The 24,068-nt window shown below is 41.3% G+C and overlaps 1 protein-coding gene across 1 annotated transcript in view; it reads left to right on the top strand.

Moving 5' to 3' along the window:
- doc2b (double C2 domain beta) overlaps nt 1-15,684 on the top strand; it is a 106,510-nt gene extending 90,826 nt beyond the window's left edge. Inside the window, exons 6-9 of the mRNA XM_022738995.1 lie at nt 7,693-7,850; nt 11,722-11,803; nt 13,609-13,705; nt 15,551-15,684. Of these exons, the coding sequence (XP_022594716.1) occupies nt 7,693-7,850; nt 11,722-11,803; nt 13,609-13,705; nt 15,551-15,684 (471 nt within the window). The remainder of the gene's footprint in view (nt 1-7,692; nt 7,851-11,721; nt 11,804-13,608; nt 13,706-15,550) is intronic.
- Nucleotides 15,685-24,068: the final 8,384 nt, after the last annotated feature.

Below are 24,068 nucleotides of genomic sequence, written 5' to 3'. Positions count from 1 at the left end.
CTTGCTAACACTGTGACCACTCAACCATGTCTATCTAATGGATGTGTCTGCCAGCCTCGACTCTGGATCTGCCACCAGCACTGGCACCAGAAAACAGCGAGAGGGCCTGAGCAGTGTAAGAGCCAGCAGCCTTGTCTGGCAATAAATCTCAGATCTGTGTCTCTGTGCAAAACATTTCTCTCTTTCCCTGGTTCAGTCGGACAGTGAGAGGCTTAACTATAAAAGATGACCAAAAATTTGTTACTTGTTCTGCTGCCATTGTGGAAAATGGCAGTGTTAGTTTTTGTTTTCTGGTATCACTTTGTCTAATTACAATGTGTGCTAGGCCATGTTTAAAAAGTTTTCTCAGCACCAGCAATAACATTGTTGAGCTGAATAGTCCAGGACAGCCATATAAAAGGTTAAGGGTGATGATGTTGGTCGGTCCATCCAAAACTCCCAGCAGGTCCACAGAAACATGTGTTAATAAGTAATGAAATGAAAGAATGGACGCGTATGGCCCCCAGAGGATGATATCTAATGACAATGATAACCCCTAATCTTTTGTTTAGCATCGCCATCAGGTCAAAGTGTTTTCTTCAATAAGCCTGGGACCATTAGAGATGACTGCGAAGCCAGAAGCTGTAAATACATCATGAAGCCATTATTACCTTTTTAAAGTTTTTCATGTCAGAAAGAGTTTACACTGGAAGCAGTTACAGGGCAACATTAGCAATCATGTGGAGTTGTGGTTCTGGCCTCACTCTCCTTTAACCTTTCCGGTTTATTAGCTCCTTAATGCTTCAGTATATTTACCAGCTAGTGGCCAACTTTGTCTGTCTGCCACTTGGTGTTGGGCAGGTTGCATACTGTAGGTTTTTTACAACTTTTTCAGCTTGCTAGACTGAAAAAGACACTGACGGGAACAGTGAGGATGGACCAAACTAAGTAAAGTTGCAGTCCTGAAAACCAAAAAAAAATGAGCTGAAAGGTGCCATTAATCTCCATCGGGTTGCGTGGTGATAGTTATGTGTAGGTTTGTCACTATGTGCGTCCCCTTTCACATACAAGCAGTCATGTGATCAATTGTTAATTTAAAAAATATTAAGTATAGCAGCTCCTGATTATTCTGCTCCTGGTACGTGAAAGGAAGCGAAGATATCTTTAGTGGAGGAGAACGTGACTGACGATGATGCATTACAGCCTCTACTGGCAAAACTGACTCCTAGAAATTAACAGCAAATGTGTTTTGTTGGAAATGCCTCCCCAACCTCCTCCTGGTGACTCCACTGCCATTAATAAATAACAGCGTTTCATTCAAAAAGATTTTGCTTCCAAATGTAATCCGGCCAGTGAATATGTTTCCTACAAGACATTTGCTTTTGCAGTTTAGTTGAATATAAACATAATTTCTAGGAGTTCAAGGCCCTGAAAACTTCAATCAGCTTCTTACTAGGAGTTGTTGTCCCCAGCCACGTAGTAGATTTGGCAACATATTTTGTTTTTAAACCAGATGCCTTCCCCTGATGCATCCCTGTGTTCGAGGAGCCTGGGATTGAACCGCCAACCCAGGGATCAGCAGCCAATCTGCTCTACCCCTTGAGCCAAAGCTCCCTGCAAGCTTCTTACTGGGAGTGATGTTGTTTGTTGTTACAAATGTTTCTGCCAAAGTTAGAAACGTTTCAGCTACTTTGCATGAGAATTTTTTATATTGGAGTTTTTGTTTGTTTTCTTGACTTCTTCTTTAGAAGTGGATGGGACTCATTTGGAAAAAGATGACGTAATTTATCTCCGTGCACCAATCAGAGTTTAGCGACATTTGAATCACAGTGTGATGACTGTTGTTTGCATATGTTGCAGTCAAATCTGATCAAACCACATTAGGAAAGTCTTAACAGATAAAAATTAAGGATTCTAACTTTGATTGTCTTTATTTAGTCATTAGTATTTAATATTAGATAGAAAGTTTTCAGGGGCTTTAACGGCACAAATACTAAACCAAACCAAAATGTCACTATGTTGTTTACTCCATCTGATGCATGTGTATTGTGGACTGTAATAAGCATCTGAGCATCCCGGGGCCTAAAGTTTAGACTTTTATTCTTGTTTTATTTGAAAATAAGACGGGGAGGGGGCCTGCAGCAATATTCTTTCGAGCCAAAAGTATCCTGGTTAAGCCTCTGAGCACCAGGTTCTCTTATCTGATTTTACCTCCGCTGTTATCAATACTACTTTTTCTGTCCTCTCTGTATGGGATGTGTTTGTGAGTGAATGCCAGTGCCCTGTAAGCCGCGGCCTCTTCTCTTGCATCAGCACAACAGTCAGATCAACACCTCTCAGACGACAGTGGGGCGCTGAGGGATCCTACCAGGATGCTGGCAGGAGATGCATTTTGGCCCAGCTTCCTGCTCATATCCTGAACTACCCACGCATTGTCTCAGAGAGCTTTAGTCATGACACAGGAGACGACCTGTGCCCCTTTAAGCATGTCAGGATTTGGTATTTCTTATCGTTCTGCTTTAGTAGGGAGATGGGCAAAGACAGAGACACCTGAGGCACTTAGTGAAGGTTTTCCGCTTTGAACTGTAAGTCTAGAAATTGGAATTAATTACTGGCTCAGTAACCTGGACCAGTCAAAAGAAACCCCCCCTTAATCCTGGGATATTACCAGATCTTGTTCCTGGTAAAATTGCTGTTTTCCTGGTAACCCCTAAGGGGCTGAATAATACCTGGAACCCAGTCAATACATTCAGAATAATATTGTGTTTTGTTGCTACATCTGTGCTGCGTTGTTGTTAGTCTGTGGAGTTCAGAAAACAATGAAGCAAGCAGACAGAGTGATGTATATCTCCCATGATTATTTAGCACCGCACCAACATTCATTCAGAATGATGTTCAGACAGTCACATCGGAGGTGTCCGGTTGTACTGTGCGTTAAATTCAATTAATGGACATCCTCTAGCCAATCTTAATTGAATTTTCCCCCCAGGCAATGGTACAGTTAGCTGGAAAATGTTAAGCAAACACTACAGCGCAGTAGTGTATTTGGTTATGTAAGTTGATTTAATGTTGATGGAGATAGGAAAAGGGAGCAGTGGAGGCCGTGCAGTAGCAAACAATTTATGTCTTTGTATCCGTGATTAATGATGTTACATGGTAATCATTTGAGTCTTAGTCCTGAATGTGTCCTTTGTTGGTGCATGTTGTGTACATGCCATCTTAAAAAAACAAAATCTGCCATTAGAGAAGGAAGGCTAGCCAGGCTAAATGGACGGTCTGCGAGTGTGAAATACAAAAGACACTGAGTGCTGTAAGGATGTGTGCACTTGTCAGATACGCTGACCTTGATACCAACCAAGCAGCCTGAGGTTTGTACTTCCTCCCTCGCTCACTTTCTGTCTTGACACTCTTATATTCCTGTCAGCCTCTAGGTTTGTCACACACTTCCCAAAGTGTATCTTGTTAAAGGAGACAGAGAGACAGAGGCAACAGTGGGTTGTCCTAAACATGGATAAACAGTGGACGAAGAGACAGAACCAAATGGGTTTGACACTAAACCGAGGCGGCATCTGAAACATGTTGGCATGCCAGATGAAATGGATGGCAAGTACACGAGTCCAGTGAGACGTCTCGCAAAAGTCATCTGCGATTCATGTAGAGAGAGTCGGTTCCCTGTAGATATCTGATTAGTATCCAGCTGTGGACACTGCTGGACAGATTGTTGAGCACTGTCTCCTACATACAGTGCAAATCTGTGGAGGAGACAGAAGTCTGTGTCTGCAGAGGCTTTTTCTGCCTGTTTTTCATCTTCATTTCATTATTCTTATTTTGTCTCCGAATGTTGAGGATGTTTTGGGATGTCCGCGTTGAGCAGGGAAGATTGCAGCTTGCAGCTTGTGAGAGCATGATTATTGAAATTGAAATAGTAGCTTGCAGTTCAGCAAATCATAGCTCTCAATTTATATACATGGGTATATGTTTAAGGTGTGTACACACAGGTGGTATAATCACATTTCACAACTAGAACTCTTTTTGGCTTTAAAGACCAAAGAGGAGGATTTTTTTTTTCATCTGGTTTGTACAAGCTGTTACAAGTTTGTATAAGTTGCTATAAAACTTTAAATTTCTTAAAACCTGCAGTAAGTGTTTCGGCCAATTGGGGGCAGCATAAAGAAGATTTGAACACAACACTGACACGTTATCACCTTATAAAGATGATAAAGTGAACGTGTTGCTTATTTACACATCAAGCAGTAACAGAGGAACATTATTATTCAATTGGAGTGAACCTGATGGAGATATAAGTCCAGTCTTCACTGTCTTTTAGCTCTGTTTTGGGTCTCTACCAACTCCTGAGTGAAATATCAGAGTCTTTACCTGCTGAATGCTTTCATTGTGTTCACCAGCTAGTTAATACATCCATGAATTGTCTCCATTTCCCTCTTGTGTGTCCTCATGGGACATTCTATGACAAGGGTAAATTGTCACAGTTAAACATTTCATTTAATACATGACATTTGAAAAGACCAAAGCTGAACCAGACCGAAGACTTAAAGGTGAACCTCACCGATCCTACACATCAGGCTGTTTTTTTTACAGGTCTCAGGGAGTACTACGGCATATGTGAAACAAGTTGTATAAAGCCTTTTGTGGCACCAGAGTGAGCTGCGCGAAGTCTGATAAATTGTGTCGAGTGATGTCTTGGTTTTGGCTTTAAAAATGGGGGAGAAAAAAAAAAACTAATCTGGTGGTGTGACATTAGAAAGAAAGAACTTCTAGAAGCTGCTCCTCGTTTCTGGTGTTGCTGCATCGATTTTGATCCTTTTAAAAATAAAAAAAAAATAAAAAATCTCCATTGTGAATCCAACAGTGTTGTTCGAGTGCAATGCTAAATCAGTGGAGCACTGTAAGCTCTGCTACTGTGCTGTTCTACTACTGCACAGATCTGCTGGGGTTTGGCCAGTGGGGGGTCCAATGTCAGAAATGTTAAAAATCTTAAGAGGATTATGGGCTTTAACATACAATAAGAAGTTGTTATCAATGAGGAATTCATCTGTGATGTTTTTGAAGTCACATCATGTATTATAACTTTGCAAATGTACATTTAACTCAAGTAACAAACTGATTTGACCTACTTTTTCTAGAACTATATGTCTCCCAAGTTTATAACTTTATAGCTTAGCTCCAATGCGAAGTAATTTGCAGTTTGTCATAAATGAGACAGAGAGGAGGAATGAGACAGAAAATCCCAATGAATATCAATTTGAAATGGCACAAACCAAATTGAAAGAACTCGCAGTCCTAATGCCCACATTTCCACAGGGCCATGCATTTTCAAGTAGGTTTTCATAAGCTAGAAGTTGTTAAGCCTCCGGGCATTTGCTCTGCTGATATGGGTGGCCTTATACTGTATAAAAATAAATGCTGAGGTATGGGAAAGCCCAGTGCATATTCACGCAATCAGCAACTGCGGGAGCGTTGCTGGTAAATTGCATTTCCAAGTCACTGGGCGTAGCCGTGAAAAAAAAAACCCAAAAAAACAACACAAAGCTCAGATAGCCCAGTGGCGTGTCCTGAGAACAAGCAAGGCCAAATGAAAATAGACATCAATTAATGATACTGAAGTGGAAGTGATATCTCTCCTTGCATCTCAGAATATAAATGCATGTTTGCTTTCATCTTGTAATTTACTGACCTCTTGTGGCTGCAGTAGGTTATTGTCTCTGGACCTGGACCTAAAGTTTCTGTCAGTTTCATGGGCGTGGCTGTGTCCTGTGGGAGCAGCATTTTTTGGAAGTTTGCGTCTTGATGACGAATGACTGGTTATAGCTACCTCAACCACAGCATTATTAAACTTAAACTCTTAAGGCATTTAGTTAAAGTTAGGGAAAAAATATGGTCTGGTTTTTAAACAGAAGAGGTTCACAGTGACTTCAGGCGCATGGTGTTTATTTACATTTAACCAAAACCACTCTCTTTCCTTGACCCTAACCAAAGTGTTTTTGTTGCATTCATCCTAAACTCAGCTGGGACTCCGCTGCTGTTAATAAATACAGCACTTCATTCATTCAAAAATAAACTGTTGCCCCTAAACATAATCCAGATGGTATTTGCTTGTTTCACTTTACTTGTAAATGTACTTTCCTGGAGACGGGCTTCCCTTGTGACTTCAGACACAAATGTAGCACGATTTACATTTGACACCACAGCATGACAGGGAAAACAATTTAGTATAACAGAAATCTAATTTCTAGGAGATAGGATTGTCGAGTCCAGTTCCTCCTGCATACTTTATTCAACTCCATCTCAAAGGTAATGTATGAAAGGAGAGACTTATAAAGGGAAACCCACAATCCACAGTTAACCCGGACCCCTCAAAAAATCCCCACATCCAAAACCCTGATTCCAGAGTCGGGAGCCATAGCTGTGCTCTGTTTATGTGCAGTGAAGGAAAAAGAATGCTTGTAATGAGCAGACTCCCAGTGTGAGACCATAAATATTTCTGCATCCATGTAGAAAGATTGTAAATCTGCCTGGTTCTAGTGAGAGTCATTATGTATCTCTGTAGCTGTCCTTTTATTATTTAATAATATATATTATTATTATTATTATCATTGCTGAAGTCCAGTTACATATTATTTCATATTTGATTTTTACAAGAAAACAAAATAAAGTAGTTAAAAATCACATGTCACCAAATGACTTCAAACAGCAGGCCTACATATGTATAACAAAAGAAAATGATGATCAACAGGAACAAAGGAGAGTGATGGAGGTGGAGTACGATGGTGGCTCTGTGAAGAAATTCGTCTCTTATCTCAGACTGCCTTGGTGCACTCACACAGCTTTCCCAACTTTGTCATCTCATTGTGTTTTTCTCGTGTTGCTTTAAGTGAATTTCAGTCTCATCTTGGTTTAGCTAGACAAAGATGTGTCTGTGGACTGAGGCGACTGGTAAAGGCGTTCGTAGCAGGTGGAGGTTATCTGACATGACTGATACGGATGCTGTAGCACATCAGAGAAGCTGACAGTTTCAGACGTTTGTCTCCTTTTTGGTCTTAGATTGAGTCTTGGCCACATCAGATTTAATACTCAATCATCCAAACAGAAGAGATTGTTTGAGTTCACCCGTCAGGACCTGAACGTCTGGTTATCAGGCAGGTGTGGTGTTTGGAAGGAAAACGGGCTCACTCTTGGCACACGGGTCATGTGTCAGTTCAGATGTTTATCTTGTCTCTGAAGAACATGGCAAATTAATTTTGATGAGGCTATTAACTCGCCATCTACAGCGGAGATGGCATCAATCAGCCAATCAGTGTTTGGCTGATTTTCAAGACACACAACTGTCAAGAAGACGAGTACTGAAGCTGCAGCGGACTTTTAATGATACCCACTTACTTTTACAAAAACATGACAGGACAAAAAAAAAGAATTAAGTCCATGGTTAACATAGTGAGAACATTTCCAGGTAAAGGTTTTGTTGTCAACACGGATTAATAGCATTTTGGAAATTAAAGCTTTGGTTATTATTTCCCAAATGATGATGGTGCCAGAAGTGAGAAATGTCATCTGGATATGACGCGCTGTGTGTGTGTGTGTGTGTGTGTGTGTGTGTGTGTGTGTGTGTGCCTGCCTGAGGGGAAGCTCGGCTGGCAGTGTGTTCTTACAAGAGCTGGTTATCATTCCTGAACCTTGTTGTTTTTATCACTGCAGGTCAACAAGACAGAAGACAAGTCCCTGGAGGAACGAGGACGCATCATGATTTCTCTGAAGTACAACACCACGAAGTCTTGCCTGGTGGTGGGCATCATACGCTGCGCTCACCTCGCCGCCATGGACGCCAACGGCTTCTCTGACCCCTACGTCAAAACGTCAGTATTGTATGCAAACAGTTGCAAATACACTCAAACAGGAAATGGGGATGTTACATCATCGACTATAACAACAATAACATGTGGTATGTTTTCAAAATACATTCAGACAGAATGTTAAAGGATAATTACAGTTTATTACAACAACAATAAACTATGAAATCTGGACCCAAGTGATGATGAGCCACAATTACACTGAAGAATCTGACATGAAATTTGTAAATATATAAAACCATAAAAATGAAGAACTATCCAATTGAACTCAGGTTATAGTTAGGAGGGGCGACGAATAATTACTTTCCTAATTTGTCAGTTATTTTCTTGATTAACTGATTTTGGCTGTAAAATGTTAGAAAATAGTCACAAAGAGTCCAAGGTGACTTGAACGTTTTAAAATGTCTTCCTTGGAGAATGACTTGAACAATCCGTCAGTCATCAAAGTATTTGCTGATGAATTATCTGTTGATCAATTAATCATTAACAATTCCAGCTCTGCTGATTATTATGAAATGTTGTTTTATCCAGTTTCTTTTCACAATAACTGAAATTATTGCAGGTCATTTTTATTTCATTCCAGCTGTTTTTAATGTTTTTTTTTTTTTTTTAAAGTGATTTTTTTTTTTTCCCATTATGCCACTTTGATAACAAAATCTCCACAGGGAAGAACCAGTTATGTCAGTGGTGCCCTGCTTATTCAGACCAAAGCAAAAGGCCAATCACGTAACTTGACTTTGTTGTGAAAGTAGCATTATGAAAAAATTTGGGTTATTGCTGTGAAATAGAAACAAACTTTGACAAAGGACAGTTTGAGCTAAAACTGCTGCAATGAAATAAAAATAACCTGCAGTGAACTCTGTCGCATGATAAAACAAAAAAACATATTATAATGCGATGAATTATAAACAATCACATTCCTGGATTATTTCATATTTTAATTGTCATTTTATATGTTTTGTCTGTGTTTACTCATGTTCACACTTCACAGTTAAGTTGATCTTTATTTTGACGTTTTGTTGTGGATACTTCCGCAGCATCTACAACCGGTTACATGGATTCATTGTTTTAAACCAAGGTGCAGGTCAGGGACAAAATCTGACCTTATGATTGCATGGGAGGAAAGGTCACAGGGTCACCAACATTATTACAAATCTGCCCAGAGGCTTCATAAATACTGAAACTAAATTTCATGGCAAATTGACTTTCAGTTGTCAAGACATCTTGCTGTCGAGTAAAGTGTAAGACGGACTCATCGTCTTTCGGGCCGAACATGGGTTTGCTTCACGTAAAACAGCCTGTCCATCGATTCCTCTCGACAGACACTTGTCCTCAGAAACACCGGATGCTCGTCATTATAATGCTATTTTTAGAGGATGTACGACACGATGCAGAAGTGCTGAAATGGATTAGCTGGCAGTGCTGATGTTTTAGCAGAAAAAAAAGGTAAACTAACCGTGATTATCAACAGCATGAAAGACACACAGCACAAGAGGCCATTCACGGGGCTGCGATTTGACGGAGAGTCCTATTTATCACACCTGAACATTTCCCAAGTCTTTCATCTGGCTGAGCAATGAAAGTGCAATTAATTTCCGACTCTGCCGTGCACACCTCGAGAACAAAAGCACAACTCGTTTCGGGAGGAGAGGTGCAGGCAACAATTTTCCAACCGTTTGTGGTTGAGAAAATCTCCCCGAAGCCTGAAGGACACGCTGGCAGATAACAGATTTACTGACTGGCTCATGTGAGAGGGAATAAAGGAAATGTACACCCGTGTCAGATAGACGTGATTGGCTTCTTGTCTCTCACTAGCCAATGTCTAAGCAAGAGTCTATCTGATGCATCAAGTCACAGCTGTCACCTGGACAGAAAAATGCTTCGCTCTATTGTGCTGGTGATGTTGGGAAGATCCTGAAAATGCTCCTGCTGTGTGAATGTCGAATGAAGAGACGCATTAGTTGACAGGATAGTGGAGTACAGGGTGAAATGTGGCAGTGTAGATTCCCTCCTTAATGTCTCTACCGTCAATAACAAGTGCCTTTCATCATGCTTAGATGTAAAAATATTTTTAAAGATCGATGTGTCTTCGGTTTCAATGCACAGCTGCTGAACAAAAGCATGATAATGGGCAGTGCAGCGAAACCGCTGTGATTCACACAGTGAAATAACATTTAAAATCACTGTAATGCACAATAGCATTGTTTGCATCCCGACTTCCACTCTGAGCTCGTTTTGCCTCGGGGTCACTTGTCCTATTACATGACAACAATTAGGTTCGCTGCAATATTCTCATCAACCACAATTTCAGCCCCTCCCCACTCCCCCTGGGGTAAGTTTCCGAATAACAACCCACTTAGCCCCCCTTTAAGTCTCCGTGTTACCTTGGGAAATTGGAGTCTGTGCGGGTCCGGTGAGCACGTAAAAAGGAAAGAGGGATGTGACGAGCCACTGTAATTGCTGACTGGATTGAAATATACCAATATACCACATCAGAATGAACATTATTGCCTAAAACTGTTTTTATTTTATTTATTTTTTTTTGCCCAAATGAACCGAGTTGCTAAACAACATCCATTACACAGGGCTTGATATACAGTAAGTAGAGCCTGCCTTTTGCATCATTTATGAAGGCAGAGCAGAAACAAAGGTCCAGCCTGTGCGCGCACACACACACACACACACACACACACACACAAGCTGTACATTCATAAACACGTACTGTATGCCTGCACCCAGAGCAACAGTGGCACTAACAATCTGTTTTCACCATGGGGTCACACACTGCTGTGAGTGCAAATTTAAACCGGTAAGTCCCCACAATGGTACATGTTTTGGGAACACCATCATATTTAACAACATGCGCTCGGTTGCCAGTTAATTAAGCCCAGCAATAAATTGTAACTTCACAAAGTTTATAATTTCTTTTGTTGAAACAGTTGTAGAGATGTGTTGATTAAAAACTGTGCTGTTGAATTGTGTTGCATTATTTCTAATATTTTGTAAATCCTATTTATACATGTATGAAACACCTTTCAGTAAAACACAACCCAGTTCATCAGCACTGTAAATTACAGCCTCCAAAATGATCATGAATTAAACCAAACTCTCTCTAAAACAGTTTAAATAAAAACTGAACATGTGGAAGTAGGATTTATTGCAGGGCCGTAAAACTGCATTATTTGAATGTACTCTGACTCAAGCTGCCTCACAGTTGTCTAAAATGAAAGCCATTAGCAGAAAGGAGCACAAGAACACTCAAAGTAACTTTGTAAAGATAATAAAATCCTACCAGAACAAACCCGTAAAACCTCATATTGACTAAAGATTTAGGTTTTATGTGAGTTACAATCCGCAGATCTGCACCGCTGCGATGCCGTGGGAGTATCGTCTGACACTGGAAACGTCTTACTGTTATGAGGTGAGGTGTCTTCACCTCTGTAATCTCATCAAAACGACAAAAATGAAATGAAGGTTTGTTGTTAAACTACCCGTGTATTGGACATCAATCTTCATGGAGAAGAAGTGATAACCACAACAACAACAGCATCCATGTATTACCGACCCGAAAAAGAAATGTCTTTAATAAAGGCACAGGTGGAGTCTATAAAGTCAGAAAAGGTGGTAATGTGATGTAGTGTGTGTATTGAAATGCAGCTTTGGTTGAATGTAGGGCAGTACCACAGCACCCTCTGGAGGACAGAACAATATAACAGCTGGGAAATAAACAGTAAATGATCCTTATACATTGTGGAGTTAATGAAGAAAGACTCCTTGCTGCTCCATCCACAGAAACAGGAAGCAGTGAAAGCATTGAGGTCAGTACTATTACATGTAATAAGTCTTCCTCTGTCTCCTTTGCTCTGCTGTCCTACAGGTACCTGAAGCCTGACGAGAACAAAAAGTCAAAGCACAAGACTGCTGTGAAAAAGAAGACGCTCAATCCCGAGTTCAACGAGGTACAAACCACATCTACTGCGCTGTTTTCTTCTCCCGCATAAGTTGATGGTTTGTCTGATGCTTTTACGTGCTGAGCCAACCTCCATAACCCGGGGGGCTACGAAAAGCCATTCAGAGAGGGCACGGCTGTCAGATTGAACTGAAGCACATTTTTCTTACTTCATCACTGGATGACTTTTCCAGAGAGTTGTGGAACTGAAGCTGTAAGCTGGATGTTGGTAGAATATGTCGCTAAAGCTGTCCTCAGCCAAGTGTTTGTTACTGAAGGTGTAGCTCAGGTGCTGGGCAATCTTCTTCTATCATCCACTGTAAAGATTGGGATTGTTAGATGTGTCGACGCAACAGCCTTGAAAACATACGAGTCGTGCACACACATTTCTACCAAAGTTTAAACAGGGTTTTGGTCGTTTCTGTATCCGTGTTTTTGGTTTCATCTGGGAAAAGGATGATGTCTCTGCAGGATTTTTTGCAAAACTGGAATCAAAACGTGATCATAATTGTGGGGGAGTTTCTCGCAGTCATGTCTTTCAAGCCACACCCACACAGCCCTGACTGAGCAGATAAACTGAGTTTATGTCTCTTATGTTGTTGCTTATCCACTCATGAATATTTAATATATAGAGACAGAAACTTTTTGAAGATTTTAAGGAGCTTTAAAGCTGCACTAATCAGTTTATTTTTTTTATTTAACAATGGGAGGAAATTACCACATGTGATGTGCTGCTCAATAGTGACAAACACACATAATTACTAGATGTTAAAATGCTAGAGTTATCACCAACCCCACAGTTCCCCTCAACTCTACAGAGTGTTTTAGCATCTTTGAGCTGCCAGAGCAGCTGAGTCTCACAGCTGAACGACTCGTTGAAAACCGAAATGATTGATTGTAAATACTGTTGGAATTACAAATGCATTGCCAGAGTCCCTGAGGACCCGGCCATGTTTTGCAGAGAGGATGCCAAACATGTTTTCAAGGCTGTTCAGGCCCCTCGGTGCTCCGTGGCACAGGGTAGCTTGGCTCGGAAGTACCCGCCTGTATACGAGGGGACGGCCCCGGCCAAACGCTCACACAGGCCAGCGGCTTGACATTTCCGCTGACATTTTTTGCACCCGTATTCCTCCGTCACCTCTTGGCCTTTCTGCCAGAGACGAGCAACGGGGGTCTTCCTCCATATCAAGGCATTGATTTCATTAAGGTGGAGCAGCAATCTTGATTGAACTGCAGATTGAAATGGAAAAATAAATGCTTCCACTCTGCACAGTGCAAATTGATATAAGAAAAAAATGCTAGTTTCATTTAGTGGACAGTGTATTTTATTGATTACACTGTCATTCTGTTAATGTACCCCTTATTTCCTCTGCGGTCCAATCTAGATACTTCTGCCACTTGTAGTGAAGTGAATGAGTCTGTGCGAGAGTCCTGATCCTGATCTCCGAGAGTCAGAAAAGGCAGCAGTCATTAGCCTGCGTACTATTTTAGGCACCAACAAAAAAAAATTAAAACTCAATGAGGCGCTCAGAATTATGTGAATCAGTTTCACCAGAAAATAAAACAAATGTCAGTTGCATTCAGCTTTGTGATGATAATTATGGAAACCCAACACCGTGCAGAGGAGTGTTTTGTTGTGAAAGTGGTGAAGCAGAATCAGACTCTCATTCAACACGTTCAAGACCTTTTAAACCCACAAAGGCTTCAGCCGTCGTGGTGATCTGAAAAGATGAGATTGTAATTGTAATTGTATGTGATCATACCGGAGAGAGGAACTACTGGAGCTCTCATTTTCTGCTGTTCTGCTCTCTGTAGGAGTTCTGTTATGACATTAAATATGCAGACCTCACCAAAAAGACCTTGGAGGTGACTGTGTGGGACTACGACATCGGCAAGTCCAACGATTTCATAGGTAAGCACAGGGTGGGTGCGCTGCTTTCATCAGAAATGACGACAGTGTGAGATGAGTTCAAATAGCTCCGCTGATAATTCCTCGGCATCAGCAGCACCACTGGCCGTCTGTTCGGTCCGAGCCTGCTCAGTGTTTTGGCCCTTTGCTGGGCCGGAGGCTGAGAAACAAACAAGCCCTGAGCCGTGCTGAGAACTAGCTGGACTACCATCATTTTCTCCAGGTCAATTTGAACATCTTGCACTGATGGCCAGACCTGAGGCAAAGCGCTCACCCTGCAGTTAGTAAGTGATGTTTTAGTGAAGTTTTTATCCCGCTTAAAACCATGAGAATGACACAAATAAAGGAACAGGATGGGAAAATAAGCCGCTTTGTTTTGGAAAATAATCTTAACTAAAGCCACAGAAACTGTCCTCTGATGAAGAAGACCATTAGATGCTCTAGGAAAAACTAATAAGTGGACCTTGAGTCAAGATTGTTTTGCCATACTCTTAAGAACTGATTAGCGTTGTCATGAGGACAAATCATCATCATCATTCCTCTGAGACTGATAATCGATGTCATTTCATTCATTCATCCTGACACTTGTGCTCATGCTACGTCTGTTGGGGGGGAGGGGGGGGGGCTTGATGCATCTTTGTGTTCACTTTCCTGTTGTTGTTTTGGATGGATTATGTTTGTAGCTAGGAAGCTTGCTAGCTGTGTAGCTAGGAAGGTGACGTCGATATCATGGCTTGAGAAAAACTGGACCTCTCACCGAGCCGTCCGACTTCCCACTGGAGAAGAAAATAATCGAATGATAAAAATCCTCTCGATTGCTCCATATTTTTGTTGGACCAAATGGATCCAACTGTGACTATACAGAGTCACATGTTAATGCAGTAACGGGCCTGCTCCACATTCCTAATCCGGCCTACTTCTGAGTTCTGATTGGTCGACAGCCATCAAGAGACGCAACACAAGAACCGTTTGAGGTTTACCATCCCTGTCGTTTTGGAGACTTTTTTACATTTTGAATATCCAGTCTGTAGCAGTTGTCTCTATCTGTCGACCCACTAAACCCCACAGCAACTTTCTGTCTGAGTTTTCTGATCTTATGTTGATTGTTCTCATAAATTATGAAAGGATTATTTTACTGGGTGATTTTAATTTTCACATTATTAACAACACTGATTCAAAAGCTTGTTGTTTGGTAACAAGTATAGAGTTCCACCCACCACTGCTGCAGAAATAGATATCTCCTTGATCGAGTTAGTAAGTTTATTTATATAGCAACTTTGAAAACATCTCGAGTTGACCCTAAGCGCTTTACTATCGCGGCACATGGATTAGTTTTACAAGTGAACATAGATGAAGGAATAAATTGTGCTCAGATAAAATCAGAATCAATGCAGCAGAAATGAGAGATAAAAGAGAAACAGTACAATAAAACCAACAACAGATTAAAATGCATCAGTGATGTTCCTGTTCCACAGCAGGGCACAGCGTAATGTTTGTGACATCAAATATCATCATTATTCATTCAAAACACATCCTCACTTCATTGAGTATTTAATGTCATATTAACTGACCTGTTGTCAGTGAGTAACACGCCTCATAGATCACGTGGAAGTCATTAATAATAACAAATTAATACATTTATGGAAAATCCCTTTGGCTGCTGTTTATTCTCCTCTAGCATGATTGTTGACTTCACCTGCAGATGCAGCATCTTTAATTCCATCCCTGTTTTCAGCTGCTATGAAAACATTACAATGATTTTGTCATGTGACACATTACAAACCTCCCTACATGTTTAACTGAGAGCTCTGCTCATTGAATCATCCCGTCTTTGTTCTCGTCTTTCAGGTGGCGTATCTCTGGGTATCAATGCAAACGGAGAGAGGCTCAAACACTGGTTTGACTGCCTCAAAAACAAGGACAAGAAAATTGAGCGCTGGCACACGTTGACCAATGAATTACCTGGTTCTTTAAATGACTGAAGACCCGCATCCTGTCCTGTCGTCCAACCAGTTGCCGCCGCCCCCCCCACCCCGTCCCTCCGTTCCTCCCTGGCTGCACCAGATCAGACTCCTGCCTTCATTTTCCTGACTCCTCCACTCAGCTCTTCTTCTCTGGAGTTTTTCCTCATGTTGGCCGCAGCGACCTGTGACACTTATCTTTGGGAATCTATTCCCTCTCAACAGGGCTCAACTAGAAAAAATATCCAAAACCTTATGCTTGTGTTCCACAACACTTTCACGTATACAATAGGATTTTCACGTCTTTTATTTTACTTTAAAGAGAAATTCAAACAACCAAATCAATCAAAGGGGTCGGTGGTGAATTTCCAAGCCTCATAATTCTGTATGATCAGTGAAGAAAAAAGGAGCAAACGCCTTCGATTCAATTAGAGCTTGTACAGCAGTTAATAATTTACCAGTGATTGACCTGAAACAGCACAAATAAAGCCTGTGGCTGTGAAGTAAAACAGAACTTTAAAAGAGTAGAGATCCTAACAAAGGATGTAGCAGCATTTCATACTGTTGGAGTGTGCAGAAAAGTTTAGTGGAACAGTTGTCATCTTCTCAAGCAAACCCTCCATGTTCAGTCTGCTTGACACTAATATTTAGTGTCGTTGAGGAGCAGCTGAAGAAACGAATCGACCGCACATTTGAAGGTGTTGCACTTCAACACGATCGTAAAACCGCTGGGTAGCGCAGGTCCCGCTGTCGTTCACCCCTCGAGTAGGTGGCTCCCACGGCAACAAGAAGTTTGTTTTCTCCTGTAGTTTCAGTCATCCGGCCACGTGAGAACAACGTCATAGGAACAGAGAACCTCCTTAAAGTAATTATTATTTATTAAGCCCTCAGAAGGCTTCAAACAAACAGCGTTTGTGCTGCCCGATCGAGACGGCGCGTCCAAACAGCTTCATCTGTCAAACATGAACGTTGTGTTCAAGTGACAAACACCTCTAGCAGCTGCAGGAATTATGAGTCCTGTCCACCGAGAGCAAAAGGTAATAATGACGTTATTATGTCCAAACCAAACCAAATGTAAATACAGCAGTTTCCGGAAAGGCACTGACATATTATGTGGCAGTGCAGACGGGTGTCAGACTGTATCAAACAGAATGTACAGATGCTTATACTGTAAGTACTTTGCCATTTAATTTGCAGGATTTGTTGGTCTGACTGCATCTAAAGGCAAAAGTGTTAAAGCTTATTCTGAATATTCACACTGGAAGGAGAAAAGGTCTGCAGTCATAGCCTCCTCCTGGTTGCATCGCACTACCTCCCCCGTCCGTCTCCTACAACTGTGTCTTTTCTTTCTGTAGCCTTGACACCATGAATCGTACAAATGGATATAACTTCTGCATAATCAGCATCACCAAAACACCAGACCAGATGTATCGTAGGTAATCGGGCTCGAGGAGACTGCTACGTTTACAGTTTTCCACTCACTGTGACAGAGAGCAACGATCCCATTCAGCAGAAAGTTTCCAGCGGAGACGTCCTTGTGAGATTTGATTAGGTTTGCAAAAGGAAACACACCGTCACTCTCCATTCAGTATCTCCATAGCTGCCGAAGCCCCAAAATACAGTTGCATTTTTAAGGAGGAACGAATCAGCTACTGTGTCTACAGACTCTTACCATAACCCCTTAACACAGCATTATACATCTGCCTTTAGATGAGACAACAAGCATTTTGTTTCAAATATACCGAGGCCTTCACTCCTTTAGAGGGATATAGCTCCATAATCAGACAAAACAACCCCCAAGATGCAAGGCATTATGGGTATGAGGAGATGGATGTTGGTAGCTTAACTTCTACTAGAGGATTTCAGGACGACCGATGGCCCAGTAAGCAAACTGTCTGGCCGGTGTCAACTGAATAAACCAATGCAAAAATCAACTTCACATAAACTCCTCCTCAAGGCTTCATACAGAAAGTATTCATGACATTACAAACACCGATTCCCTGTGTGTCTCTGTGTAGACAAATCAATATGAACTAGGTGTCAAGGCGCCACCTACTTGGATTACTCACTGATTTTTTTCAGTGTAACCCCTAAACTACAGAGCTGCCTAGTGTGGTCATCCTGACCTGATCGCAAGTGTTTCGTCCGTTCAGTTTCCAGACTACAAAACGCCGGTTTCTTCTCTAACAGTGAATAACTAAATCACATATGCATTTTGAAGTTTAACTCAAATTTTTGGTGAATCAAAGGGCACAAGGCCGCAGTGTTGTTTTCGATCAGCTGGCTGCAAGTCTGTGGTCGAAAGTGATATTTACTCGCGTCTTATGAGAGAATGCAGAAGGGCAAGATTGAATTTCTAATGAAATGGCCGTGCACAGTGTTCGCAGGGTGCCACCGAGTCAAACTGGAAGAAAAGACGGTGAGCCAAAGGAGTGCAGTAGCTGCTGTGAGCCTGTGTTCGTTCAGGAGCCGAAGAGAGGTCATGGATGTAAAAGCAGATCTGTATATGCACCTGATAATTCTGATGATCTGTGGATAATTTCAGCACAGAGGTGGAAACATTCGCCCTCGCTGTGCACGGTAATCACGCAGCCTTATTTTTGCTGTGTGGAAGGGAGAGAGCCTGCTTGATGGAGACCGTCTGTAATCAACAGCGGGGTGAAGTTCAGTGTGTGACCCGCCTGGTGAAAATCACTTGTCGAACCACAATACCACATGATTGAGCAGCTCTGTGATGTGCGTGCGCTCAGCTTATTGTTTACACTACAGAAAATGAGTTTCCACACACACACACACACACACACACACACACACACACACACACAAAAACCCAGCAGGCGGCGTTTTCAACCGTAATGTGGATGAAAATGTTCCTGCTGTATGTCAAAAGGGCAAAATTTTAAAAGCGGAAAGTTTACGTCAAATACACACAAACAAACAAACAAACAAAAAAAACCAACAAAAAAGAAAAAAAAAAGAAAAGAAAAAAAAATACTTGTACTAATAAAAAGCATGTATTGTTTACAACAACAGCCTATTCTTGCTGAAGTTCAAGTTTGCTGCTGAAAGGGCAAACACGCCCTCGCTGAAGTCACTGCGATTGTTCACTCGTGCAATGCAAGCTTTGCTGAGGAGGGCCGAGGTGAGAAGGGCAGAATTTTTAATATACTAGCCGTGTGCGTATATTGTTTCTATGTTGCTGCATACATTTTGGATTTAGATTTTTTTTTTGTTTGTTTGTTTGTTTTTGTTTGTTTTTGTTTTTTTTTTTTCTTATTGTAAGCAGCTCCACTATAAATGTATCAAACAGAATGTACATGTTTAACCCTTTCTACTCCACAGTAAACCCTCTGAGAATGTGCGCCTTAGTGCTCTGTGTTGTTGATATTGTTCATATGTCAGGTCTCAAGTTCTGTAATCGGGCACACACACACACACACAGACACACACACACACACACACACACACACACATATATCTGGGAATAGCGTTGGTTGAACTTGCATCCCAGGAGCAAACTACTTGTCAAACACTAAGATAACTAAAATTTTCCTTTTAGTCTGTTTAATTATCTATGTTCTTTTTTCTTTCTTTCTTTTAATATTTTATGTTCAGGTCTGTGCCCCCCCCCCCCCCCCCCCGAGTCCCCTGTGGCAGTCTGAAACACGTACTGAACCTGAGTTGCCCTCACGGACCAGTAGGCTGGGATGCATGCCATGTATTTGTGATTTTATGAGTTCGATTCTGCAGTATAACCTTTTCCGCATGCCCCCAACCCCCGACACCAACCTTTTCTCCTGAACCTCCACCGTGCGCTGACTGGTAACACAGAAACGCCACACAAATCAGTCCTCGCGTAAACGTTCAGGATTCCCGTCAGGCTCAGCTAACGGCTCTTTGTCACGACCTCACGTCGCTGCGAGTGATAGGCCGGGCATGTTTGTTTTTAGGGGCATGTCGACTCTGTTTTTATGATCATCATCATTTAAACTCGCTAATTACAGTTGGTGGATGGTCACAAACAGCCCCAGTGTCTGTGTTTTTAATATTATTACCTTCTGAACCTGTAGTTTTATTGTTGACATAGTGTTATATTGTTTCCTTTTCACACCACATCTCATTCATTTTGAAGAAACTTTGACTTTGATAGCTGATATTACGCCTTCAAAGCTGGGAAATGAAATGTTTAACGCATCATATCAGGCCTCACATCTTAGTTTTCTTTAAGTGTTAACAGCCTCTTCCGCCACATTGATTTGTGAGGCACAAAGCGGCTGTGAAACCTTGTTGGCATCTCAATAAACTCCTTGACACAACAGTGGTCTCTCTCTCTCTCTCTCTCTCTCTCTCTCTCTCTCTCTCTCTCTCTCTCTGATGAATATGTAATGAATACAACCAACGTGTGATTTTGATTTTGTAATATGTCTGCCTTTGTATGCAAGCTCAATATTATGGGGAAAAAAACAAAACAAAATCTGCATGCATCTGTTCTTGGTTTTGTCATGAGATGACTTTGCCTAATGTTTGATACTGTTTTCTGTATTTAAAAAAAAACAAAAAACAAAACACACGACTGTGGATGCTCTAAGATTATGCTATAAGTCAGTCTTTCTTCTGGACAACATTTTGTACCTTTGAACACTATCGCATTGCCTGTTTGGCTGCTGTATTGACTATCTGGAAGCGTGACTTGATGTGAATTAAAATCTCTCCTTTGTTGTTTTGTTTCCTTTTTAACACTCAGGCACTTGTTTGCATTATTCTGGTTTGTTGAATGTATGACTATAAATGATTGTCCCAAATTATATTTTAGTCCTATGCCAAATGGACAGGTATCTGTGCCTTTCTTATTTCTGTTTCTGTGTTTTTGCACCACACGCTTTCAAAGAAAAAACATGCGACTGTAGGCAAAACACCGTTAGATACTCTCTTCCATAATGCTGAAGCCTCACTTATTTCTGCACACCGTGGTAATTAATAACGATGGGAGACGTAGCGAGAACACGGATCAGATTATTCGTGTAGTAAAAGTTCAGCCGTGTGACTTTGTGTGTCGTGGTTTCTGTAGGTCAGGTCAGGGTCCATGCTAATGGTGGTTGCGAGCAGCAGGTGGTTCCTGGCTGCTGAGTGATAAAAGTGTTCTGTATTTTGACTGGGAAGCAACAGGAAGCTACATTACTGCTGGGTTTCCTGCTACTGCACGGCCAGTGTGATCACGCAAGTTCAAGCCCGTAGCAAGACAGATTCATCTGATCCTGTGTTGTTTTGTTTGTTTGTTTTTTATCATGTTTGGCTTTCAAGACTGAATCTAGATAACTTATGGTAAGTTTTCTTATCACCTCCAGAGAGCTGATGCGTCATGCTGATGGTAAACTAAAATTTTGGCCTGATGGTGGCCCTAGATAAGAGGTTAAAGGATCACTCAAGTTATTACAGTTCATCCTGAGGAACGTGAATTTCTTTACTTTCGTGGAAATCCATCCAACAGATGTTGAGAGGTTTTATATCAACCTCACGGAGAAGGTAAATGAAAAGTCAGAATATTGCCACAGTTTTTTAGGATTAATCATCTTTGAACTTTTGATATCTGTAACCAAATAATTTGCCAGTCTATCTGATAGATGTTGATATATGCGAGACGAAAAGTGAGGGGATCGTCTAAGTTAGCAGGATTCATCCTCTGGGAACAATGATTGTCTATGCCGGATTCCATCCAATAGTTTTTGAGTTATTTCAGTCTTGACCACAATATATTTGAGGGATTTCTCAGGGAGTCACATATATGAAAAGATCTCAGTGGATCAAGCTCCGAAACCACTGGATTCTACATTTTACGTAACGCAAACAAAAGCATCCGTTCAGTAGCCTCTCACTGATGAAAGCCCACATCCACACGGCTTCATTAAATAGACTCCCTGTGACTAGAAAGATGATCTTTATCTGTAAAATTGGGTTTTCCACTTAAGCAATCTGAAGATAATTAGTCTTTATTTCTGAATCACTGCTTCAGTACTGACAATACAAAATGAACCTTGCAAAAGAAATAAATAGATAAGAGAAAAAAATAAGAATTTCTGATCAGATGGGAGAAGCTACTGCTGTAATTAATGTTACACTACACTGAAGTGTTCACCAATCACAGCTGTTCCTGTTCACACATCTGCTGAATTATACCTGGCCATTTTTCAAGTGGTGTTCATGCAATCCCAGAAGATACAGATCTCATGTTTTCGCCTTTAGCCAGGTTACTCTTGCAGAAAACACAACGAGGCTGCGGCACAGCCCTGATTCAGATGCAGGGAACAAAGGAAAATCAATTAGCTGTGTGACCGCCTGTTTCTTCGTGCCCCTCGCCCCCTCATGCCCGTTATTATCGCCCAACAGTGAAGGAGCATGAACTCCGTCAGCAACATTCAGGTACTAATGTCCCCTGTCAAGCCTGCCTCAGAGGGTCAGTGACACAGTGTGGTAACAGTTACCTGCAGCTACTGGGTTTCATGCAACCACACACACCGTTTTTAGCAGTGTGTTTTTGTTTTTTAAGAGGCAGATGATGATGTGGAAGGAGAACTGTAGAGGATGCCCATTTAATTTCTTGTATTTTTTTTTTAGGACAATTTGACATTGTTGTTTATGTCTTTGAGCAGAATAAAAAAAACCGTGAGCTTTCAGTCAGTCATATCTAACAAACAGAATATGCATGAAAACGATGAACGAGTGGCTCGTTGAGTCCTGCAGCTGAACTCTGAGGACTCTGCATGTAGGAAGGAAAAAGAGAAGAAGATGGATGCAGCGATAAAAAAAAATAAGGCAATCAAAGTGAAACGTGAAGCCGAGATTAATAAATTCATTTTCTTGACCGCACTCTGAAAGGTTGTAAGTGTAATAGTTCTGCTTTGATGATGATGTATGACTAATCGACATCAGTGAGGGGGGGGGGGGGGGGGTGTTAGTAAATGACTGTGGCAGCAGATGATCTGGTGATTTCTGCTTTTAAAAAAACAACAGCGCTGAGCCAGGTGTGACCATGGCAACCACAGAAACCACACACTGCACATTGCAGCCGTAAGGCCGCAGTCAGTGCTTTTTTTTTAAATAGCCTATATCATATATCAGATGAGGTGCGTAGGAATCATATCCTCACTTTCTTCCCTTTACGCAGGCTGGTCCAGAAGAATAACAGGATATTATACCTATAGGTTATAAATAATCTTTTGTCTAGTATTTCCTCCTGATCTTCTCTCATCATCTGCTTTCCTTTAGAAAGATCTTTTTTAGCTTCCAACTTCAAACAATTCCTTCTTTATTACAATCACAGGCTGATGACACATTGTTAGCAGCTGTGCTTTTTCTTGTTTGTGGTTGTATTGTTTTGTGCCTCATAATAAAACTATTGACTCTGTCAGCTGACCTGAAGCTTAACGGAGTGAAATTCTTGTTTTTAAGCTCAGGTAGTGTCTTTTTAATGAAATCTCCCAAATACGCATAATCCACGAACAGGTGGCATTTATCAGCAAGCGATTTTAAGTTTGGTGAAGAGAGATTTAGGATGAGAGTAAATGAAAATGTTCTTGCGTGAAGCCCCAGTGTCCCTGCTGTCAGTCGGCGTGGCAACCAGAAACACAATGTTAAACCGCAACCAACTGGTGGTGGCAAATGTCTAATGTTGTAATTTTGTTTCGGTTCTGCTAATTGTGACACTATGGCACAAAGGAAACAATAAACAATAAAGTAAAATGTAGTTCATTTACTCGTCTGTTGTCTCCATGAAAAGTGAACTTACATCCCTTTGACATATTTGTCAAAGAACTTATATAACCGGTCAGTTTGGGTAATAGGCTTTGGTATTTTGTGTTCTTTGAGAGTGTACAAAGTCCATTCAACCATGAGGAATGGTGTTTGCACAGATCACAGTTGTGTGTAGCGGTGGAGGGAGGTACTTCTAAGACTTGGGCTTGCGTCCTGCCAACACCCTGGTTGTTCTCAGGATTTCATCTGGGTCACGAGGAGGAGATTACAGTTTACCCTGCCCCGTCCTCCATTTTACATGCCTCTGTCTGGCTCTGTTTGCCTCTGAAATGACACCGAGCAGCAGCACGGAAACTATAAACATGTGCAGAAAGCATTCAAAATTCACTCGGCGCTCCCACAGTGCTGAAACGTGTTCATTTTTTTCTGAGAAATGAAAATATCACACACCCACAAATTTATGTCATTAAATCCAAGATTGAGGCACATGGCTCTCATAATCCTTGAGCAAAGGCCAAATCTCTGATTCCCGGCACCTGATTATATTATTTCTGGAAAATGTCTGATGACTCAGACTCCCAGGTAGACTCACATATTCATTATGGATAAATGGTACAGAGCACAAAACAAAAGCTGTGTTCATTAGAAGCCCTCCG

The sequence above is a fragment of the Seriola dumerili genome, unplaced genomic scaffold (genome assembly GCF_002260705.1).
Source record: "Seriola dumerili isolate Sdu_G_001 unplaced genomic scaffold, Sdu_1.0 BDQW01000040.1, whole genome shotgun sequence".
NCBI classification, from domain to species: Eukaryota; Metazoa; Chordata; class Actinopteri; order Carangiformes; family Carangidae; genus Seriola; species Seriola dumerili.
Note: the sequence above shows the minus strand (reverse complement) of the source record. Positions and strands in the feature narration are given on the sequence as shown.